This window comes from Labeo rohita, chromosome 2 (genome assembly GCF_022985175.1).
Source record: "Labeo rohita strain BAU-BD-2019 chromosome 2, IGBB_LRoh.1.0, whole genome shotgun sequence".
NCBI lineage: Eukaryota > Metazoa > Chordata > Actinopteri > Cypriniformes > Cyprinidae > Labeo > Labeo rohita.
In genome coordinates this window covers 27,480,922-27,500,321 of record NC_066870.1, presented here as the reverse complement: position 1 = coordinate 27,500,321, position 19,400 = coordinate 27,480,922, and the positions used below count along the sequence as shown (strand labels likewise).

The 19,400-nt window shown below is 34.1% G+C and overlaps 1 protein-coding gene across 2 annotated transcripts; it reads left to right on the top strand.

The window, feature by feature from the left end:
• The first annotated feature begins 2,929 nt into the window (after window positions 1–2,929).
• slc7a8b (solute carrier family 7 member 8b) lies at window positions 2,930–17,059 on the top strand. Of its 2 annotated transcripts, XM_051122048.1 has the most exons (11): window positions 2,930–3,093; window positions 6,170–6,374; window positions 6,445–6,596; window positions 10,461–10,586; window positions 11,827–11,980; window positions 12,641–12,764; window positions 13,598–13,701; window positions 13,807–13,903; window positions 15,241–15,390; window positions 15,569–15,746; window positions 15,895–17,059. In XM_051122048.1, the coding sequence occupies exons 1-11, from the start codon at window positions 2,970–2,972 to the stop codon at window positions 15,987–15,989; spliced, it is 1,509 nt and encodes a 502-aa protein (XP_050978005.1). In that variant the 5' UTR covers window positions 2,930–2,969; the 3' UTR covers window positions 15,990–17,059. The 2 variants fall into 2 exon arrangements, with proteins under 2 accessions (XP_050978005.1, XP_050978013.1); XM_051122056.1 differs by lacking the exon at window positions 15,895–17,059 and having other exon boundaries at window positions 15,555–15,666.
• Window positions 17,060–19,400: the final 2,341 nt, after the last annotated feature.

Genomic DNA, 19,400 nt, shown 5'->3' with positions numbered 1-19,400 from the left:
CGTTTCTATTTGTATCCTTTGGTAATAGTTTGTGTGATTCATTGGCCAAAAAAAGAGAAAACTAATGAATAATATAAATTAGTTTTTCTATTGTGATATTATTGTAGTGAAATCTTTCTCTTTGCTCCGCTATATATTTTTCATTGCGTGAAAATATGATATGAAGCGAATGAGCGTCATGGCTTGTCAGACACAGTAGCAGCAGTAATAAAGAGGGGCGGGTCTTTGCGAAGCGTCATTGAAAATTGACAACTTCTACTAAATTTTTGTCATAATTTTGACCTTTTATATCAGTTATGACTTTTCATCTCATAATATCTGATCAGCCGTAGTTGAGCCAATGTTGCTGTGTGGGGCTATTCAGGATGCTCAAACAGAGCCACAGCGCTGAATAAATTATGAAAAATGTTTATCAAATTGTCTTAGGCAAAGAACAGCCACATTAGCTGTTGAATGTATTTAAGAGACAGAAGTGATTTGTAGCTAAACAATTATAGGCTGGGAAACCATCAGCGCTGATTTTGTTTTCTTTGTTTGCTCATGAACACTCATTAACAGAGCACAGCTTGTGAACAAGGGAAATTTCTCCAAGAGTGTCTGCCAAGACATCTGAACCTATTTGCTAGCACCAAATAGCCATTCAATCACCGTGGATTGTGATCCTTCTCTTCTTGGTGAGCAGCTCTGAAAGACACTACAGAAGGCTTTTGTTTTTTCTCATTTAAAGGAGAAGTCCACTTCCAGAACAACAATTTACACATAATTTACTCACCCCCTTGTCATCCACGATGTTCATGTCTTTCTTTTTTCAGTCGTAAAGAAGTTATGTTTTTTGAGGAAAACATTTCAGCATTTTTTCTTATAATGGACTGCTATGGTGCCCCGATTTTGAACTTCCAAACTGTAGTTTGAATGCGGCTTTAAACGATCCCAAATGCAGTTGTAAACAATCCCAGCTGAGAAAGAAGGGTCTTATCTAGCAAAACGATCGGTTATTTTAATAAAAATAATACAAATTATATGTTTTTTTAATGCCAAACGTTTGTCTTGTCTTACACTGCCTGGTTTTTGTTCCTGTTTATGACAGTTACGGGTATGTCGAAAAACTCCCATCTCATGTTCTCCCTCAACTTCAAAATCGCCCGATATCGCTGTTTTACCATTTTCGTTAAGAGTGTTTGATCTTTTTTGCATGTTCACTTTGCGAAGACTGGGTCGGAACTTCTGCAAGGATGTAGGATGATTTTTTAAAGTTGAGGGAGAAAATACGGTTGGAGTTTTTCGACATACCCTAACTGTCTTGAGCCAGAGTACACAGAGTTCAAGGACTGCAAGACAAGATGTGTTTGAGAATAAAAAGTATTTAAATAGTATGTTTTTTTCATGTAAATAACCGATCGTTTCGCTAGATAAGACCCTTCTTCCTTGGCTGGGATTGTTTACAACCGCATTTGGGATCGTTTGAAGTCACATTTAAACTGCCTTTTGGAAGTTCAAAATCGGGGGGCCATACCAGTCCATTATATGGAGAAAAATGCAGAAATGTTTTCCTCAAAAAACATGATTTCTTTACAACTGAAGAAAGAAAGACATGAACATTATTTGTAAATTGTTGTTCTGGAAGTGGAGTTCTCCTTTAATTATGAATGCATTTTGTGAGCAATTTCTCCTCACTTTATTCAGTTATTTTGGAACACTAATTTCTTTCAAGCGAAATTTTACAAGTCATTGCATCATTGTTTAGGTCATTGTTAAATGTGTAAGTCTAAGGAGGTGGGTTTTGCCAGCTGAGTCTTGGTTTCTTCTACTTAAAACATCTTAAGAGAGTTTCTTTATTGGCACTGATGCCTTTGGCAACTCACTGGGGTGCATGTAAGACATTGTGTGTAAATCAGCTTTGGAATAGTATGCGTTGTGAAAAGCACTATAGAAATAAATTAAAATGTAGCTTTAGGAAAAAGCTTATTGATTTGCATGGTTTACTGAGAAGCTTTGTTCTTTGTCCAAAGAGCTCATTTTTGCCACATGGTCCCTAGCAAACATAATTCTGGCCTTTTGAAGTGCTGAAAAAATTTGTTACAGCCCCATTATGCATGTGTATATATGTCCGTCTGTATTCACAGATCAATTTTCGGATCATATATGAATGTTAATTATTATTTAATACTCAATATGCTAAACAACCCCTCTTTTTCTCTGTTGATGTCAGACAGGAATTAATTAATTTATGAGGGGAAAAAATAAATTTGGTAAAGCATAATTATGACTTACCAAGTCAGTCAAATTTAATCAAAGTCATTGACATAAAAAGTCATAATTATGAGCTATAAAGTCATAATTATGACAAAAAGTAAAAAGTGTCATAATTATGATTAAAAGTCAAAATTATGGGATGTGATAATGAGAAGTGAAAATAATGATAATTCTACTTTTTATGACACTGATGATTCAGAATCTCAATTTAGATTTTTTGATGGTCAATTCAGACCGTTTTTTAAATATATAATTTTTATGAATAACAATGATTTCATGATAATGATTTACCAATATATGAGTTTTTTTAGGTGGAGGATTCAGAATTTTAATATTATTATTTTTGTATTTTACTCCACATTGTTTTGTATTTTTTTTTACATGAAAAGTAAAAAGTTGTCTTCACCCCAGCAGGTTTTAATTTTTTAACGTCTTGACATTAATATCAGTAAGTGATATTATTTGCCTATCTAGATGTAAATTAGTAGATGTTGTGCTGCAATACTATTGTGATTCCATTAGCCTGCCAAATTACTAATTCAAAATCTCTTAGTATTTGCATGATACTTCCTCTGTTACACTCTATTAGACTAGACCAAACCAGAACACTGTGGGCGGGTTTATCAGATTAACACATTAAGTTTGAGGTGGGAGGATAAAGTTACGGAGACTCTTAACATCAACACGTAAGAACAGAGTTGCTGCTCTCTGTGAAAATGAGCAGCAGTGGCACCCGACGCAGGGCTGCATCAGTGCCGAATTCAGACACCGATGACAGAGAACCAGAAGTGGGCTTAAAAAAGGAGATCGGGCTCCTTAGTGCGTGTGGTATTATTGTGGGTAAGTCTGATAAGTTTTATGCATTACTATTCCTCTTATTATTTTCTTGCACTTCATATGGTAGAAGAATACATGTAGCTGATAAAAAGCAGGCCTATAGTCTTTGTCCTCTGAATTCATATATGAGATGTTGATGCATATTCATGATGAAGAACCGTCTATACAATAAAGCTGAAAGGGGTTCAATATTGTTTTCATTGTATGGACAAAAAAACACTAATACGTTATTTCAAATATCCTCTTTCACAAAAGTAAAAATTATCATACTGGATGTAGTATATATGCATGAAGTATATCATTTAATTTTTTAATATTATATTTATGTGATATAAATGAGAAACACAGCATATGAACGTTAACTCCATCCAGAGCGAACATAGCACGGAGCTGAAGCACAGGTAGGGCCCGAGTAAGGATTATAAACAGTGAAGAGATTTATCAGTAGGAGTCTGGTGTTAGGTAGCAGGTTTTAACCTAAACTAGGTCACTACACAGCATGTAATTTAGACCTGAATGCAAGAGGCTCACCAACATGTCTGTGCCAGTTACCTCACTGCTGGGTTACTGCATGTTATCTGAGATTTAAGCTGTCATTGGGTGTTTGGGTTACAGTAGGTTGGGTCGCTATCTGCTGTGTTGTCCATTAACAAATACTGTTGTTCTGGCAATAGTATGTGTGTGTATCTGTGTGAGAGAGAGAGAATAATTTGCGTAATTGTTTGGCTTTAAGGCATCATGTTTTGTACACAAGTGAAAAAACTGGTAGGCTCAGATTTTTTAATGTCATCAGTTGGATAATTATATGGCTTGTCAGGTCTGTTCATGTTTGGAGCATCTCTGCTTGGAATAAAACCTGAAAACAATGATATTTAAAACACTGACAAACTGGTTTAATTTAATATTTGATATTCAGTTTAATGACCTAGGAATGACCTTCTATGGTTAGATAAGTTATGAGTTATGGAAGTCCTGAAACAAAAAGTCACCTCTCGAAAGTGCTTTTCCTCTCAGTATTTATGTACATATTTTATATATAGTAATTTACAGGTGTTTGTTTGTTTTTGTTGCTAAATTGTTTTATCTTTTCATCGTAACTTTTTCATTCAAGGACAATAAATGAAAAGAAAAAGGATAAAATAGTTGAATAGTAGTTCTACAATGAAGGAAATAATAGAGGAAAGGGACTCAGGAAGGTATGGAAGCCCATTTCCTCCACTAAATTAAAAAAAACGGTAATTGCGATAGTGATTTTTTTTTCTTTCTCAATTGCAAGTTTACGTTTCACAATTCTGAAAAATACAGTTAGAATTACTAGATATAAACTTACAATTGTGACTTTTTTTCTCAGAATTGTGAGCTTATATCTCACAACTGTAACTTTTTTCTGAGAATTGAGATTATATCTCACAGTTCTGAGAAAAAAAAATCTAATTTATGAGATAGAAATTCACATTTGCAAGAAAAACGTCAGAATTGCGTGTTTATATCTCACAATTTTGAGAAAAAAAGTCAGAACTGTAAGAAAAAAAGTCTGAATTGTGAGAACAAGTCATAAATGCAAGATACAATTTGAATTTGCGAGAAAAAAAGTCACAATTGTGAGTTTATATCTCACAATTCTGAGAAAAAAGTCAGTAGACAAAATCGCAATTCTGAGAAATAAAGTTAGAACTGCTAAATATAAACTCACAATTGAAACTTTTTTATATCTTGCAATTCTAACTTTATAACATGCAGTTACGAATTATTAAGTCAGAATTGTGAGATATGAAATCACAATTCTGAGAACATATCAGTTTTTTGCATTTGTGAGAAAAAAGTCAGAATTACGAGAAAAAGTCAGAATTGCAAGATACAGATTCACATTTGCGAGAAAAAAGTCATTATTATGTGTATATATCTAATAATTCTGAGAAAAAATCTGAAGTGCGAGATACAAATTCGCATTTGCAAGAAAAAAGTCAGAACTGTGAGTTTGTATCTAGCAATTTTGACTTTATAACTCAATTCCGAGTTTATATCACAATTCTGAGAAACAATCAGAATTGCAAAATACAAACTTGTATTTGTGAGAAAAATGTCAGAATTGCAAGTTCATATCTGAATTGTGAGTTTATATGTCACAATTCTGACTTTATAACTAGCAATTATGTGTTTATATCTCAATTCTGAGAAAAAAAAACTTAAAGGCTTAAACTCGCAATTTTGAGAAGTGGTAATTCTAAGAAATAAAGTTAGAATTGCTAGAAATAAACTCACAATTGTAAAAAAAAAAAAAAAATCTCAGAATTGCGAGTTTATATCTTGCAGTTCTAACTTTATAACATGCAATTACGAGATACTAAATCACAATTCTGAGAACATATCAGTCTTTTTCCTCTCTCAAAATTGGACTTTATAACTTGCAATTATTTTTCATAATTCGCAGAATTATGAAAAAAAGTCAGAAATGCACGATACAAACTCACATTTGCAAGAAAAAAGTCTGAATTGTGAGTTTATGTCTAAATTCTGAGAAAAAACTGAATTGTAAGTTTGTATGATGCAATTCAAAGGGAAAAAATTCAGAATTTTGAAAGTCACAATTACCTTTTTTATTTTTATTCAGTGGCAGAAATGGGCTTCCATAGGGAAGGTGCTTCAATAAAAAAAATTCAGGGTTTCTGTAGTACAAATGGTAAAACGGCTTATTTCACTCTCCCTTTGTCTTTTTCCAAATCTCTAGAGAATTCCATCTCTAAACAAAGGAACTTTTCACTGCTCAACAGGTGTTAACAATGAGCATTCTTTATATTTTAACAGACTGGTTGAAACCAACCCTCAAGGTCACAAAGCACTGAAGAAAGCCTTGTACAAGAGAAGAACACAGACTGAGGCATGTGCATAGAAGAGCAGAGACAAAGAATTTTATAGGATAGTGTTCAAAAGTTTGGAGTCGATACGAGTTTTTTATGTATGTTATGTTGAAAGAAGTCTCTTTTGCTCAGTCTCCCTTTTCCACCCGGTAGCGACGCCCCTGAGCTACAGTCAATTTCTTCTGTTAACTCCACTTTCCTGTTTGTTGTCATTACCCCAGGTAACATCATTGGGTCTGGGATTTTTGTAAGTCCAAAGGGTGTTTTGGAAAATTCCAGTTCAGTGGGTGTGGCTCTCATAGTGTGGACTCTGTCTGGCGTTATCACTGCCATCAGTGCTCTGTGCTATGCTGAACTGGGAGTCACAATCCCAAAGTCAGGCGGGGACTATTCCTATGTTAAGGACATCTTTGGAGGCCTAGCTGGGTAAGACTGACTCATTTTTTATTTAGATGTAATGCAATGTGAAGTCTGACAGGGCTTGTCTTTTGAATAGGTTTCTAAGGCTGTGGATTGCAGTGTTGGTGATATATCCAACTAACCAGGCTGTGATTGCCCTCACATTTGCCAATTACGCATTGCAGCCTCTCTTCCCTTCCTGCTTCCCTCCAGAGAGAGCGCTGGGTCTGCTTGCAGCCGTCTGCCTGTGTAAGTATTGCTGATAATTAAAACATGCTTTGGGCCTACATTACATTGTCCATGACAAAACATTTTTTTTTCCAAGGGCATCCTGCATCTGGTTAGTAGTAACTGATTTCATATAATCTGGATTACGTAATCATATTCCAAAAATTTGCTGTAATTAGATTATACATGATTAAAGTAATTTATTTACAAATCATTGATTCTCCCTAATTCTTCGTATTCATCTTTTAAGTTTTTCTTTCTAAAATAACCTACTGCTTATATACATTCAGAAACTTTTTCCAGTTTGTGGACATTCACATAAAGACCAGTCACTAGACAGGTGGCTATAATTGCACAAAAAATGTGAGAGGCCACATAGCATTTAACCACTGGATTTACAGAACTCATATGTGAGTACTTGTATATGCTTTCTCAACATTTAAACATACAACAAACATCAACTACTGAGGAACACAAGGGATGCCAGGTCTGCATAACAAAACTAACCCAGATGCTGATGACCATATCCCAAATATCAAAACTCAAAATCTGCAATTCCAAACATGCGTGCATATTTATTTTACAGTCACTGTTATTGGAAACCACTATATCATAGTGATCATAAAAACAGATCGAAGGCTTCTTACCAGTGGCCCTCCATCAAAAAACTTAACATCTAACAAAGTTTTAGCACTGGTAGAACATGGAAAATTTCTATGCAACTATTTCAGTCAAATATAATTGTTTAATTCCAGATGAACAAGTTTGTTTTGTTTAAAGGGGTCATCGGATGCAAAATTCACTTTTACATGTTGTTTGAACATCAGTGTGTGTTGACAGTGTATGTACAAATCTACCCTATAATGATAAAAATTCATGCAGTGGTTTGTAATTTGTGAAAATAATAACCTTTTTCAAATCGAGCCATTCTCAGATGCCTGTTGGTGTGGCGTCACACCAGCAGAGGCCGCTCCCATGATAGTTGATTGACATGAGCGTCTTACCTCAGATCAGCTGTAACAGTCCGACCTCCATTGTTTCGATGCCGGAGCAGGGATGTAAGTTAGACAAAAATATCTTCTATTGAGCGATTGAGGTGTTGTGTTGCCGGATGTAATAATGAACATAGTGGTCGTCATTTACTCCCAACATCTGAGACACTGAAGATGCAGTAGATTACCTTTGTTTGTGAATGGAATGCGCCTCCCGATCTACATATATCCGTCTATGCTTGCGTGAATCATTCGTGATCCAGCTTCATTTACAGAAGAAGTGAGTATAAGGTTTTTTTTATGAACCTTTGCAATCGCCTTTCCTTATAACGTGGTAGTTAGCAAGTTTAGCGGCTAAACATGGCTAAATGCGGCTAAAGTAAACAGGCTCGTCACTCCACAGAGAGAAGAGAGGGGCGGGGCGAGCAGAGCTCATTAACATTTAAAGGAACTATCCCTCAGAATGGGACGATTTTTGCAGAGCTCATTTTGACAAGGTAAAAAGGGTGTTGTTTTACACAACCATTGAGAATTTTTAACCAAAGTATATTATAGACTTTTCATTTAGACCCTAAAGAATCATATCAACTTGTGGAAAATGGGCATCCGATGACCCCTTTAAATGATCTCTCAGTGGGTTTTTTAAACTATGTATTACCATGTCTTTGGAAGGCTTTTGTCTTTCAAACACATTAAAATGCACAAATTTACATTATTTCTTATTTACATGTAATACAGGGATTCTCAAACTTTTTTTGTCAGCCAAACTTCTTTCACTTAATATATTTACCTAAAATATGTGTGATTTTAAGGTAAAAAGTTAATAATTAAGTCACATTTGCAAGTTCACACTTCTCTGACATCACATGACATGCAGGTTAGCAAATAATTTATTTAATCTATTTTAGTAAGCCTTTTATTTTGTTGTTATTTTAAAATGAATCATTTTCATGTAATATATTTATGATTTAATGAATGAATCCCCTGCATTTCCTTTACGACCCCAGTTTGGAAAACCTTGACAAAATGTTTAACACACTTCATGTTGTTACAGGAGTCATCGGGTGCTCGTTTTCCACAAGTTGATATGATTCTTAATGAAAAGTCTGTAACATACTTTGGTTAAAATTTCTCAATGGCTGTGTAAAACACACTGTGCAGAACTACATTATTCTGCCAGGAATCTCAGAACAGCCTGATATAAGAAAGTGATTATTATTATTATGGTTTTAAAAAAAGCAGTGGGTGGATTTTTATCATTATAGGGTGGTTGTATACATTACCAACACACATTTATGTTCAAACAACATGTAAAAGTGAATTTTGCATCCGATGATAATAACAATGAATGGGATATATATCTAAAAGTAATCAAAAAGTAGTCTGATTATATTACCTAAAATATATAGTGTACAATTTTTCACCTGTTTTGAATCACTAACAGACTACAATTTGTAAGTAATCTATTCATCTCTCTTTCTCTATTTTTTTTTATCACTTGAGAAAAACAGTTCCCTTGGGTAGCACTTTGTATCAGGAAAGTGGCTTTCATAACCTCTGTTATTTCAAGAACAGGTTAGCTCTAGACATATTAATACATAATTGCAAAATTATATCAGCTTTATATCACATGATAGGGTTTTTAAAAGAGCTTGTTCATACAGGTCTGGATCATGCAGGGCGTTCTCTTGCAAAAGCTCAAACTTGTGTTGACAGTGTTTGTCAGAGGTGTAAAGTACTTGAGTAATTGTACTTGCTTACTGTACTTATGTTTTATTTTGGGGGATTTGTACTTTACTTGAGGACAGTTAAAAATGAATAAATGTACTTTTACATAAAAGAAAAAAAAATTACTTTTTGTAGACCACATGTCCTTGGCTTTTTTCAAAGCCGTGGAACAATGTTGTCTGGCAACTTTAATCACTATTAAAGCTTAAACCTGTTGGCAGGTCCTCCTTTGTTTTCGTTCTTTAATCTAAAGCTGTTATTTCCATGTTTGAACAGCATCTTGTTTTGTGAAGTTGAACAGTATACACTACCAGTCAAAAGTTTTTGAACAGTAAAATTTTTAATGTTTTTTTAAAAGAAGTCTCTTCTGCTCACCAAGCCTGCATTTATTTGATCCAAAGTACAGCAAAAAGAGTCAAATTTTGAAATATTTTTACTATTTAAAAAAACTGTTTTCTATTTTAATATATTTTAAAAAGCTGAATTTTTAGTATCATTACTCCAGTCACATGATCATTCAGAAATCATTGTAACATTCTGAATTGCTGCTCTAAAAACATCTATTATTATTATTATTATTATCATTATTACTACTACTTCGAAAACAGCTGAGTAGATTATTTTCAAGTTTTTTTTGATGAATAGAAACTTCAGAAGAGCTAAAAATAGAAATCTTTTGTAACATCAAATTTTTTCAATTTTAAAGTATCAATTTAAAGTATAAAGTATTAATTTCTATAACAATAAAAAAAATTCTACTGACTCGAAAAATTATACTGCACTAAAAAATGTTTCTTGAACAGCATATAAGTATATTAGTATGATTTCTGAAGGATTATGTGACACTGAAGACTGGAGTAATGATGCTGAAACTTTAGCTTTGATCACAGAAATATATTTCATATTAAAATATATTTAAAAATAAGGCAGCTATTTTAAATAGTAAAACTATTTCACAATATTACTGCTTTTGCTGTATTTTGGATCAAATAAATGCAGGTTTGGTGAGCAGAAGAGAATTCTCTAAAAAACATTAAAATTCTGTTCAAAAACCTTTGACTGGTAGTGTATTTCACATTTAACTGACTTCATTCTTCATTCAGTGTAACTTCTAATTACTATCAATTTGAATGTGAATGCTTATAATTTGCTCTTTTCCCTGTAGTACTGTTAACTTGGATTAACTGCTATAGTGTCCGCTGGGCAACACGAGTACAGGATGTGTTCACCACAGGCAAACTCTTTGCCCTCTTCCTCATCATCATCATGGGTATCGTGCAGATCTGCAAAGGTAACTTATAACAGTACAGTCCAAAGTGCATCCATATCCATACATTCATTAACATCACTCATAAACATATTTTACTCATATTTCACTGATGTTGTTTTCCATATTGTAACAAATGTATCAGGTCACCTCTACATTTAGCATTTTTTGTTGCATATATGACAAGTCATTCCAGCATTATTTTTGTTCAGTTGCTGCTTTCTGAATTTTTGATATGAACTACATGTCTAAGCTGCAATCATAAATAACAAAGCCGTTTGCTTTCTTTCAAATCAACCTCTCCATATGTCACGTTGAGTTTTTTTCTTAAAAATAGCACACATTTATTATTCCACAATGTATTTAGTTCTTGACATTTCCAGCCTCAATTATTTCTGCATTATCAGCATAAAATTGTGGGCATTTAAAAATGTGCTGATTTAAAAAATGGCATTCCATACAGAAGGAGATATGTGCAATTTACAATGTAAATTGTATAATTAATTGGTATTTTGTACAACCAAGATGTTTCTGAGAGTTCATGAAAGCCGTGGTACAGTTTTTTTCAGATTCTTTGATAAATGAAAAGTTCAAAAGAACAGCGTTTATTTGAAATAAAAATCTTATGTAACATTATACGTCTTTAATGTCACTTTTACACACACGCACATACGCTCTTTGTACACCAAAGGCATTATAAATATTTTTACTACTGCCTAGCAAAATACAATATAGTCTAAATGATGTAATACAGCAAGAAAACAATGAAATCTGTGTTTAGCTTGTTTAACTCATTCAGTAATTAGATGTCAACAAAAAGGGCTTGAATATAAGAGGGCAGGCATTAAGCTAAGCGTATTACGTAGGCATACTTTTCATATTTGACCCGTTTTTGCACTATAAACAAAAGAGCATAAATCCATTAAGCACAGACAAGCTCACATATGAATTTGACGGTCATGCTGGGCCGTTTGTAGTGTGCTGCTTTCATGTGTTTAATATCCCAAGTACAAAAAAAGGACGCTGAATGTCTTCTTTCTAAAAGCCTCAAAGAAAGAACTGTTGATTTTTGATAATGGAAACTGTACTTTGGTTAAATAAGAGTGCTTTACAATGCATAATATGCTTTTCTGCAGTAAATGTAACGAAAAGAAATGAAAAATTAAATTGATTATGCAGTAGTTAATACAGCTTTCTCCATTCATCTGGATACTCTCTACATATTAATTCCAGCATAAAATGCTTCTCTGTCTTCTGTCTCCAGGTCACTTTTATTGGTTGGAGCCAGAACATGCATTTCACCCTTTCCAGCCCTATAACATGGGTCGCATTGCACTCGCTTTCCTCCAGGGCTCCTTCGCTTATGCAGGCTGGAACTTTCTTAATTATGTAACAGAAGAGCTCATTGACCCCTACAGGTACACTGCCATTTGTCAGAGAAAACGTTCAGTCATAATCACAAAAATCATAAACCACAATGTTGTCTGTATTTATAAGAAATAATTCTAGATGTTTCTCTGAGCTTATTTCATACAATAATTTTCTTCCTAAATGCATATAAATCACGTATGTGACCCTGGACCACAAAACCAGGCATAAATAGCACAGGTATATGTATTTGTAGCAATAGCCAAAAATATAGTGTATGGGTCAGAAAGATCAATTTTTCTTTTATGCCAAAGATCATTAGGATATTAAATAAAGATCAGGTTCCATTAAGATATTTTGTAAATTTCCTACAGTAAATATCTCAAAACTTAATTTTTGGTTAGTAATATGCATTGCTAAGACTTCATTTGGACAACTTTCAAGGCAATTTTCTCAATATTTAGATTTTTTTGCACCCTCAGATTCCAGATTTTCAAATAGTTGTATCTCAACCAAATATTGTCCTATCATAACAAACCATACATCAATGGAAAGCTTATTTATTCATGTTTCAGATGATGTATAAATCTCAGTTTAAAAAAACTGATAAAATATGTCCTCTAGAGTTTTTGAAATGAAGTATCTCAGTAGTATCTTAGTATCGATTTGCCTTAGAAGATTCAACCCAAGTTTTAATTCTCTCTTTACAGGAACCTGCCTCGTGCAATCTTCATCTCAATCCCTCTGGTCACTTTCATCTATGTATTTGTGAATATTGCATATGTTACAGCTATGAGCCCTCAGGAACTGATAGCCTCCAATGCTGTTGCTGTGGTGAGTGTCTCTGCTCATATGCGTCATCCAAGATGTTCATGTCTTTCTTTTTATCAGTCGTCATGAAATTATGATTCTTGAGGCAAACATTTAAGGATTTTTCTCCATATAGTGGACGTTAATGGTGCCTGCAAGTTTTAACGTTCAAAATGCAGTTTAAATGCAGCTTCAAAGGGCTCTAAATGATCCCAGCCAAGGAAAAAGGGTCTGATCTAGCAAAATGATTGGTTATTTTCTAGAAAAATTTACAATTAATATACGTTTAAAGAAAATCGTCCTACATTGCTGCAGAAGTACCCTCCCAGTGTTTACAAAGTGAACGCACAAAAAAAGATAAAACAAGGATGATTTTGAAGTTGGAGGAGAAAATGAGATAGGAGTTTTTCAACGTACCCTAACTGTGTTGACTCAGAATGCACAGAGTTCACACAGAGCTAGACAAGCATTTGAGTTTGAAAAGTATATTAATTGTAAATTTTTTAGAAAATAACCAATCATTTCACTGGATAAGTCCCTTCTTCCTTGGCTGGGATCACTTATAGCCCTTTTAAGCTGCATTTAGCGAAACGATCGGTTTCCACATTTTTTTCCTCAAAAAAACATAATTTCTTTACAATTGAAGAAAGAAAGGCATGAACATCTTGGATGACAAGGAGGTGAGTAAATTATCTGTAAATTATTGTTCTGGAAGTGAACTCCTTTAAGAAGCTTAATGAGTTTTTCCTTCATCAGGAAATTAAACAGCCTATCCATTAGTATCAGACTGACCCATCTGACATTTTTGCTGAATGCCTAAACTTTGCCTTTTTTTTTTTCTCTTGAATCTTCATCAGACATTTGGTGAAAAGCTGCTTGGGGTAATGTCATGGATCATGCCCATTTCTGTGGCTCTGTCCACCTTCGGAGGGGTGAATGGTTCCCTTTTCACATCATCTAGGTCAGTCTTAATGAGGCGGTGTTAGTTCTCAATTACTCATTCAGTTTGCATTACATTTTAATGTCAGTTGTAGTGTCAGGTTGATTGCCAGTTGTTCTTTCTCAGGTTATTCTTTGCAGGTGCGAGGGAAGGGCATCTTCCCCATCTGTTGGCAATGGTTCATATGAACCGCTGTACACCCATCCCAGCTTTGCTTTTCACTGTAAGCTCTTTATTTTGTTAATTAAAGGAATAGTTCACCCAAAAATGAGTTTGTATTAAAGGATTAGTTCACTTCCAGAATGATTATTTCCTGATTATTTACTCACCCTCATGTCATTCAAGATGGTCATGTCTTTCTTTCTTTAGTTGAAAAAGAAATTAACTGGATAAAGGTCCAAACTGCAGTTTCAACGCAGCTTCAAAGGGCTCTACACGATCCCAGAGGAATAAGAGTCTTATCTAGCGAAACAATCAAATCAGAATGTTTATACTTTTTAACTACAAATGCTCGTTTTGCACTTGCGATGCACATGCACGTCTTCACACATTGCGTAATCGCGCTGAAAAGTCATGCACAGTTAGTTCCTCATTTGTGTACTCCAGGTTGAAAAGGTAGAGTATGAATCTCCATCTCATTTTCTCCTTCAACTTTAGAATCATCCAGAATCGTTGGTTTAGCTTTTTCTGTAAATGGCATTTGACTTTCTTTGCATGTTCGCTCTGTAAACACTGGGTCAGTATGTTACGTAGTGTGTGACATCGAGCTAGTACAAGATGAGCATTTGTGGTTAAAAAGTGTATAAATTGTAAATTTTTTTAGAAAATGACAATCATTTCGCTAGATTTGACCCTTCTTCCTTGGCTGGAATCGTGTAGAGCTCTTTGAAGCAGTGTTGCCTAGTCCACAGTATTCCCGCGGAATTCCCGCAGGCTGTTTTTCACGTACGCGAGTTGAAGCGACCCCAGTAACTTAATATTTATCCCCTGGAATGCTAATTTTACCAAGGGAACCCTGGCAAAAAGAAACGTGATTTTAAATGGGGAACCCCCTCAAAATGCAATTTGACTACTTTTGGGCTAGTTTTGAGTAGCAATTGGGTGGGATTTGTTGTGACCTGGCAACCCTGCTTTGAACCTGCATTGGGCACCATTGAAGTCCACTATATGGCAAAAAATAATGGAATGTTTTCCTCAAAAAACTTAATTTCTTTTCAACTAAAGAACGACATGAACATCTTGGATGACATGGGGGTGAGTAAATTATAAGGAAATGTATATTCTGGAAGTGAATAAATCCTTTAAGTTTGTAATAATGTTTTTATCAGCTGTTTGGACTCTTATTCTGATGGCACCCATTCACCACAGAGGATCAATTGGTGAACAAGTGATGTAATACTGTATTTCTTGAATGGCCTGAAGATGAGTAATTTTTTACTCAAATTGTCATTTCTGAGTAAACTATTTGTTTAAATAATCTAGAAATCGTTACATTTCTGTATGCAGTGTGTTAGTAGGCACTTATAGTATGTTCAGATCAAATACTGGTTTATTTTACAGTGTATATCAACACTGCTGATGTTGTGCACCAGTGATATATACACCCTCATCAACTACTCTGGCTTCTTAAACTACCTGTTTTACGGGGTCACTGTTGCCGGGCAGATCGTGCTTCGCATCAGAAAACCACACATACATCAGCCAATCAAGGTAAGGCTAAATCCTAATGACTCTGTAGTTCTTACACAGCATTAAACCCCAAGAGCTCTCAGATCTCAATATTTGCTGTGAACAATAATGATGTATAATTACAGATTTCCTTTTTTAGGTGGGGGGGGTATTGTGCATTTGTAGTCATTTACCGAAATCAACAGGTTTCACTCCACAGGTGAGCTTGGCATGGCCAGTAATTTTCCTGATATTTTGGGCATTCCTGCTGATCTTCTCTCTGTACTCGGAGCCTATGGTGTGCGGCATTGGTCTGGGCATCATGTTGTCAGGTGTTCCTGTGTATTTATTTGGCGTCTATTGGGAAAACAAGCCCAAGCCCTTTAACTCATTTGTTGGTATGATATTATTTTAAATCTCAATTAATATTGATGGATGAAAATGATTTACAAATGTCAGTTATATTTGCATTTGACTAAACAGATTGTGAATAAGGCCTACAGAGGCTACTAAAGACACTCCATCTGCTGTTCTCTGTCTACATAGCTAAACTGACACGCTTGGGGCAGAAGTTGTTCCTGGTGGTATATCCCGCTGAGGGCAGTGAAGATGGAAATGAAGACAAAGAGGAATCTGAATAGGATTACAGCAAGTTCACTGATGGATATTCATTCATCAGTTGGGCTTAAGCAATATGGGTTTGGTAGGTTACGAAAATGCAAAACAAACACGCACATAGTACATAAAAAATAATTTAATAGCTAAAAAAGTGTTTTTCATTTGAAAGGCTGGACTTAAACATTCTTGGTGCAATACTGCCACCCATTGGCATGATTATTAGATGCAATATAAATATTGTTGCTGTCTGTTATAGATTTGTATTTTTATAACGAGCATATTATTGTGTTCTCTTGATCAGTCTCTGTTGTTTGTATTCCTTACATTTTGTTCTCTATTATAAAAGGGTTGAAAAACTATGATGATACATTTTTGCATTTGTTGTGTGTGCAAGCGTTTAACTTTTATTCACATTTCAGACTTCTTAAAAATAAACACAAAACAACACAAACAGCAAATGAGGAGAAAGAAAGAAACCTGTCTTGAATGTGTGTTATTAACCAGCATGGAATCGTGCCAGTGTGGAAAATGTCTGTAATTTAGGAGTAAATGGGAACAATAGCCTGCTGTGTTATATAACCCACACCCTACACCCTGCTTTCATGTTGGACAAGGACAACAAAACATGTCCAGAATTATGTTACATTTTGGGCCTTGAATCTATAGTAGTGCAAGTAAGGTAAACCACTATTTGTTTATTGGAGAGCTTACACTTTATTTTAAACTGACCCATTTCATGCCTTTATCAATGATAAAATATAATATGTTAAAAGAAATTAATTTTGTGCACACTAAAGCAAAGTTCCAAATTTAAGTTAGCTAATATGGCAGTTAGAATACACCAGAGTCACCATGTCACCATCTACAAGTTAAAATACATTATATAATACATTATACAATGTGCTGTTGTTATACAAACCCCACAGTGTTTACAACAGTATGACTTTATTCCACTACAGTCATGTCCATTCTTTGGAAGACAAATGAGTTCTGCCCCCAATGCACAGTACAGTCTGTCTAAGAATGGAGTTGGCAGAGTTCAGCTCCTGAACAAACAATGCATAAACGAATGCCCCTACAAAATAAAAAAAAAGATATCTGTTATGACATTTGTGTATTTATTGTTTTATCTAGTATTTTGTTTTATTTAACAATAGTTCTATGTGGTTCTGTGGTTTAGATTTCACTTCCTAATATATCCAGTTTAACTACCTATTTGTGTTGAGAGACTAGTATCTAATTCACTTTCACTAACATCTAATTTGTGCCATTTGCTAGAACCTACACTGAAAACCCCTAATAAGTTAATTGGACTAAATTGATTGAGTAAACTCGTTGCCTCAATTTAATTGAGTAATGGAATCTTCCAAAACTTGCATATTTAAGTTTAACTTGGCGGTTTTGTAGACTGTACTTAAATCATTCAGTTCAACAAACTTAGCACTTATTTAATGTACTTAAACGATTGTGTTCACTTGGTATTCATTTTTTTAAGTGTACTTATATATTTAAGTTAACTCAACATGAAAATGTAACTTAAAACTGTTAAACAATGTTCTTATATTTGACTGCAAGTCATGTCAGTAGTAGCACAACAAAAAACAAACAAAAAAAGCTCATAAAATGGTTATTGATAGTTAATATAAATAAATAAAATTGAGTTGTTACCACTGTTGTGATTCACATGCTGAATGTTGAAGTCTGTGTGTGACTCACACACATTACCCCAAATATTAAAAGATTATATAAACGCAGTTAAAAGCTTCTTATAGTGTTTATAAAAAAAGAAAATCAGTAAAATTGTAAAATCATTAATTAGCATGAAAAACACTCATGATTTAATTACCTAAAAAACCTAATGATTTAATTAGAATATAGATCACCTTCTAAAAGCAATCTATTTATTACTTTTCTTTCTTTGAAATCAAAGAACTCTGATTTCATGCTGCATTGTTGCAACAACAGAAAGAAAACAATAGTAATATAAACAAAGTTCCAAGTGCCCAACCAAAAGTAACACTATTCACTATAATGGTGAGTATTTAAAAAAAAAAAAAAAAAAACCTTTTCAGGAAAATCAACATTAATTTATGAAGTCAGCTTATGTGATGTTCTCTCAAATATTTCAGTTGTATTGAAAATTCAACATTCAAGATGACTTTTTTAAAATGATTTTTTTTTTCAAATGATTAATCATGATTTTGAGCTCACAACACTTGAAATCTTAAGTTTATGCATTTTGATAGTAAATAAGTTAAATGAACTCATATTTTTAAGTAATAGGTCCAAAATGCAAAATTTTAAGTAATGTTTAGTCAACATTACTTGATTGTATAAGTAAAGACAGCATTAGGGTTTACAGTGTAATGAATAGTCATGCATGTATATATTAAGTATATACTCCCTTTCAAAAATATGGGTTCTGTGTGAATTTTTTTGTTTTTGTTTTTTGAGTATATTAAAGGAGAAAAACAAACATTTACAGATAATTTACTCACCCCATTGTCATCCAAGATGTTCGTGTCTTTCTTTCTTCACAAAGAAATTATGTTTCTTGAGGAAAACATTCTAGGATTTTTCTCTATATAGTGGTGCCTGCGAGTTTAAACTTCCAAAATGCAGTGTAAATGCAGATTCGAAGGGCTCTAAACAATCCCAGCCGAGGAAGAAGGGTCTTATCTAGCAAAACGATTGTTTATATTCTAAAAAAACACCTATTTATATACTTTTTAACCTAAAATTCCCTGCGATGCGCATGTGTAATCCTAATCCTGGTCAATACAGTTAGGGTATGTCGAAAAACTCCAATCTAATTTTCTCCTCCAACTTCAAAATTGTCCGACATTGCTGCAGAAGTACGACCCAGTGTTTACAAAGTTAATATGCAAAGAAGATCAAATGCCCTTTACAAAAAAAAAAAAAGGTAAAACAGCGATGTAGGTTGATTTTGAAGTTGGAGGAGAAAATGAGATGGGAGTTTTTCGACCTACCCTAAACCGACGCGGATGATTACACAATTCACAAGCGCATCATAGAGAATAGACAAGACTAGCGTTAGAGGTTAAAAAGTATATAAAATGTACTTTTTTTTTGGAAAACACCAATTGTTTCGCTAGGTAAGACCCTTCTTCAAGGGCTGGGATCGTTTAGAGCCCTTTGAAGCTGCATTGAAATTGTATTTTGGGAGTTCAAACTCGCGGGCACCATAGAAGTCCACTATATGGAGAAAAATCTGGAATGTTTTCCTCAAGAAACACAATTTCTTTACAAGTGAAGAAAGAAAGACACAAACATCTTGGATGACAAGGGGTGAGTAAATTATCTGTAAATTTTTGTTGTGGAAGTGAACTTCTTTAATAGCCTACTTTTATTATGTAATGATGTGTCAAATTGATTAAAATAGGCAAACAGACATTATAAATACTACGAAATAT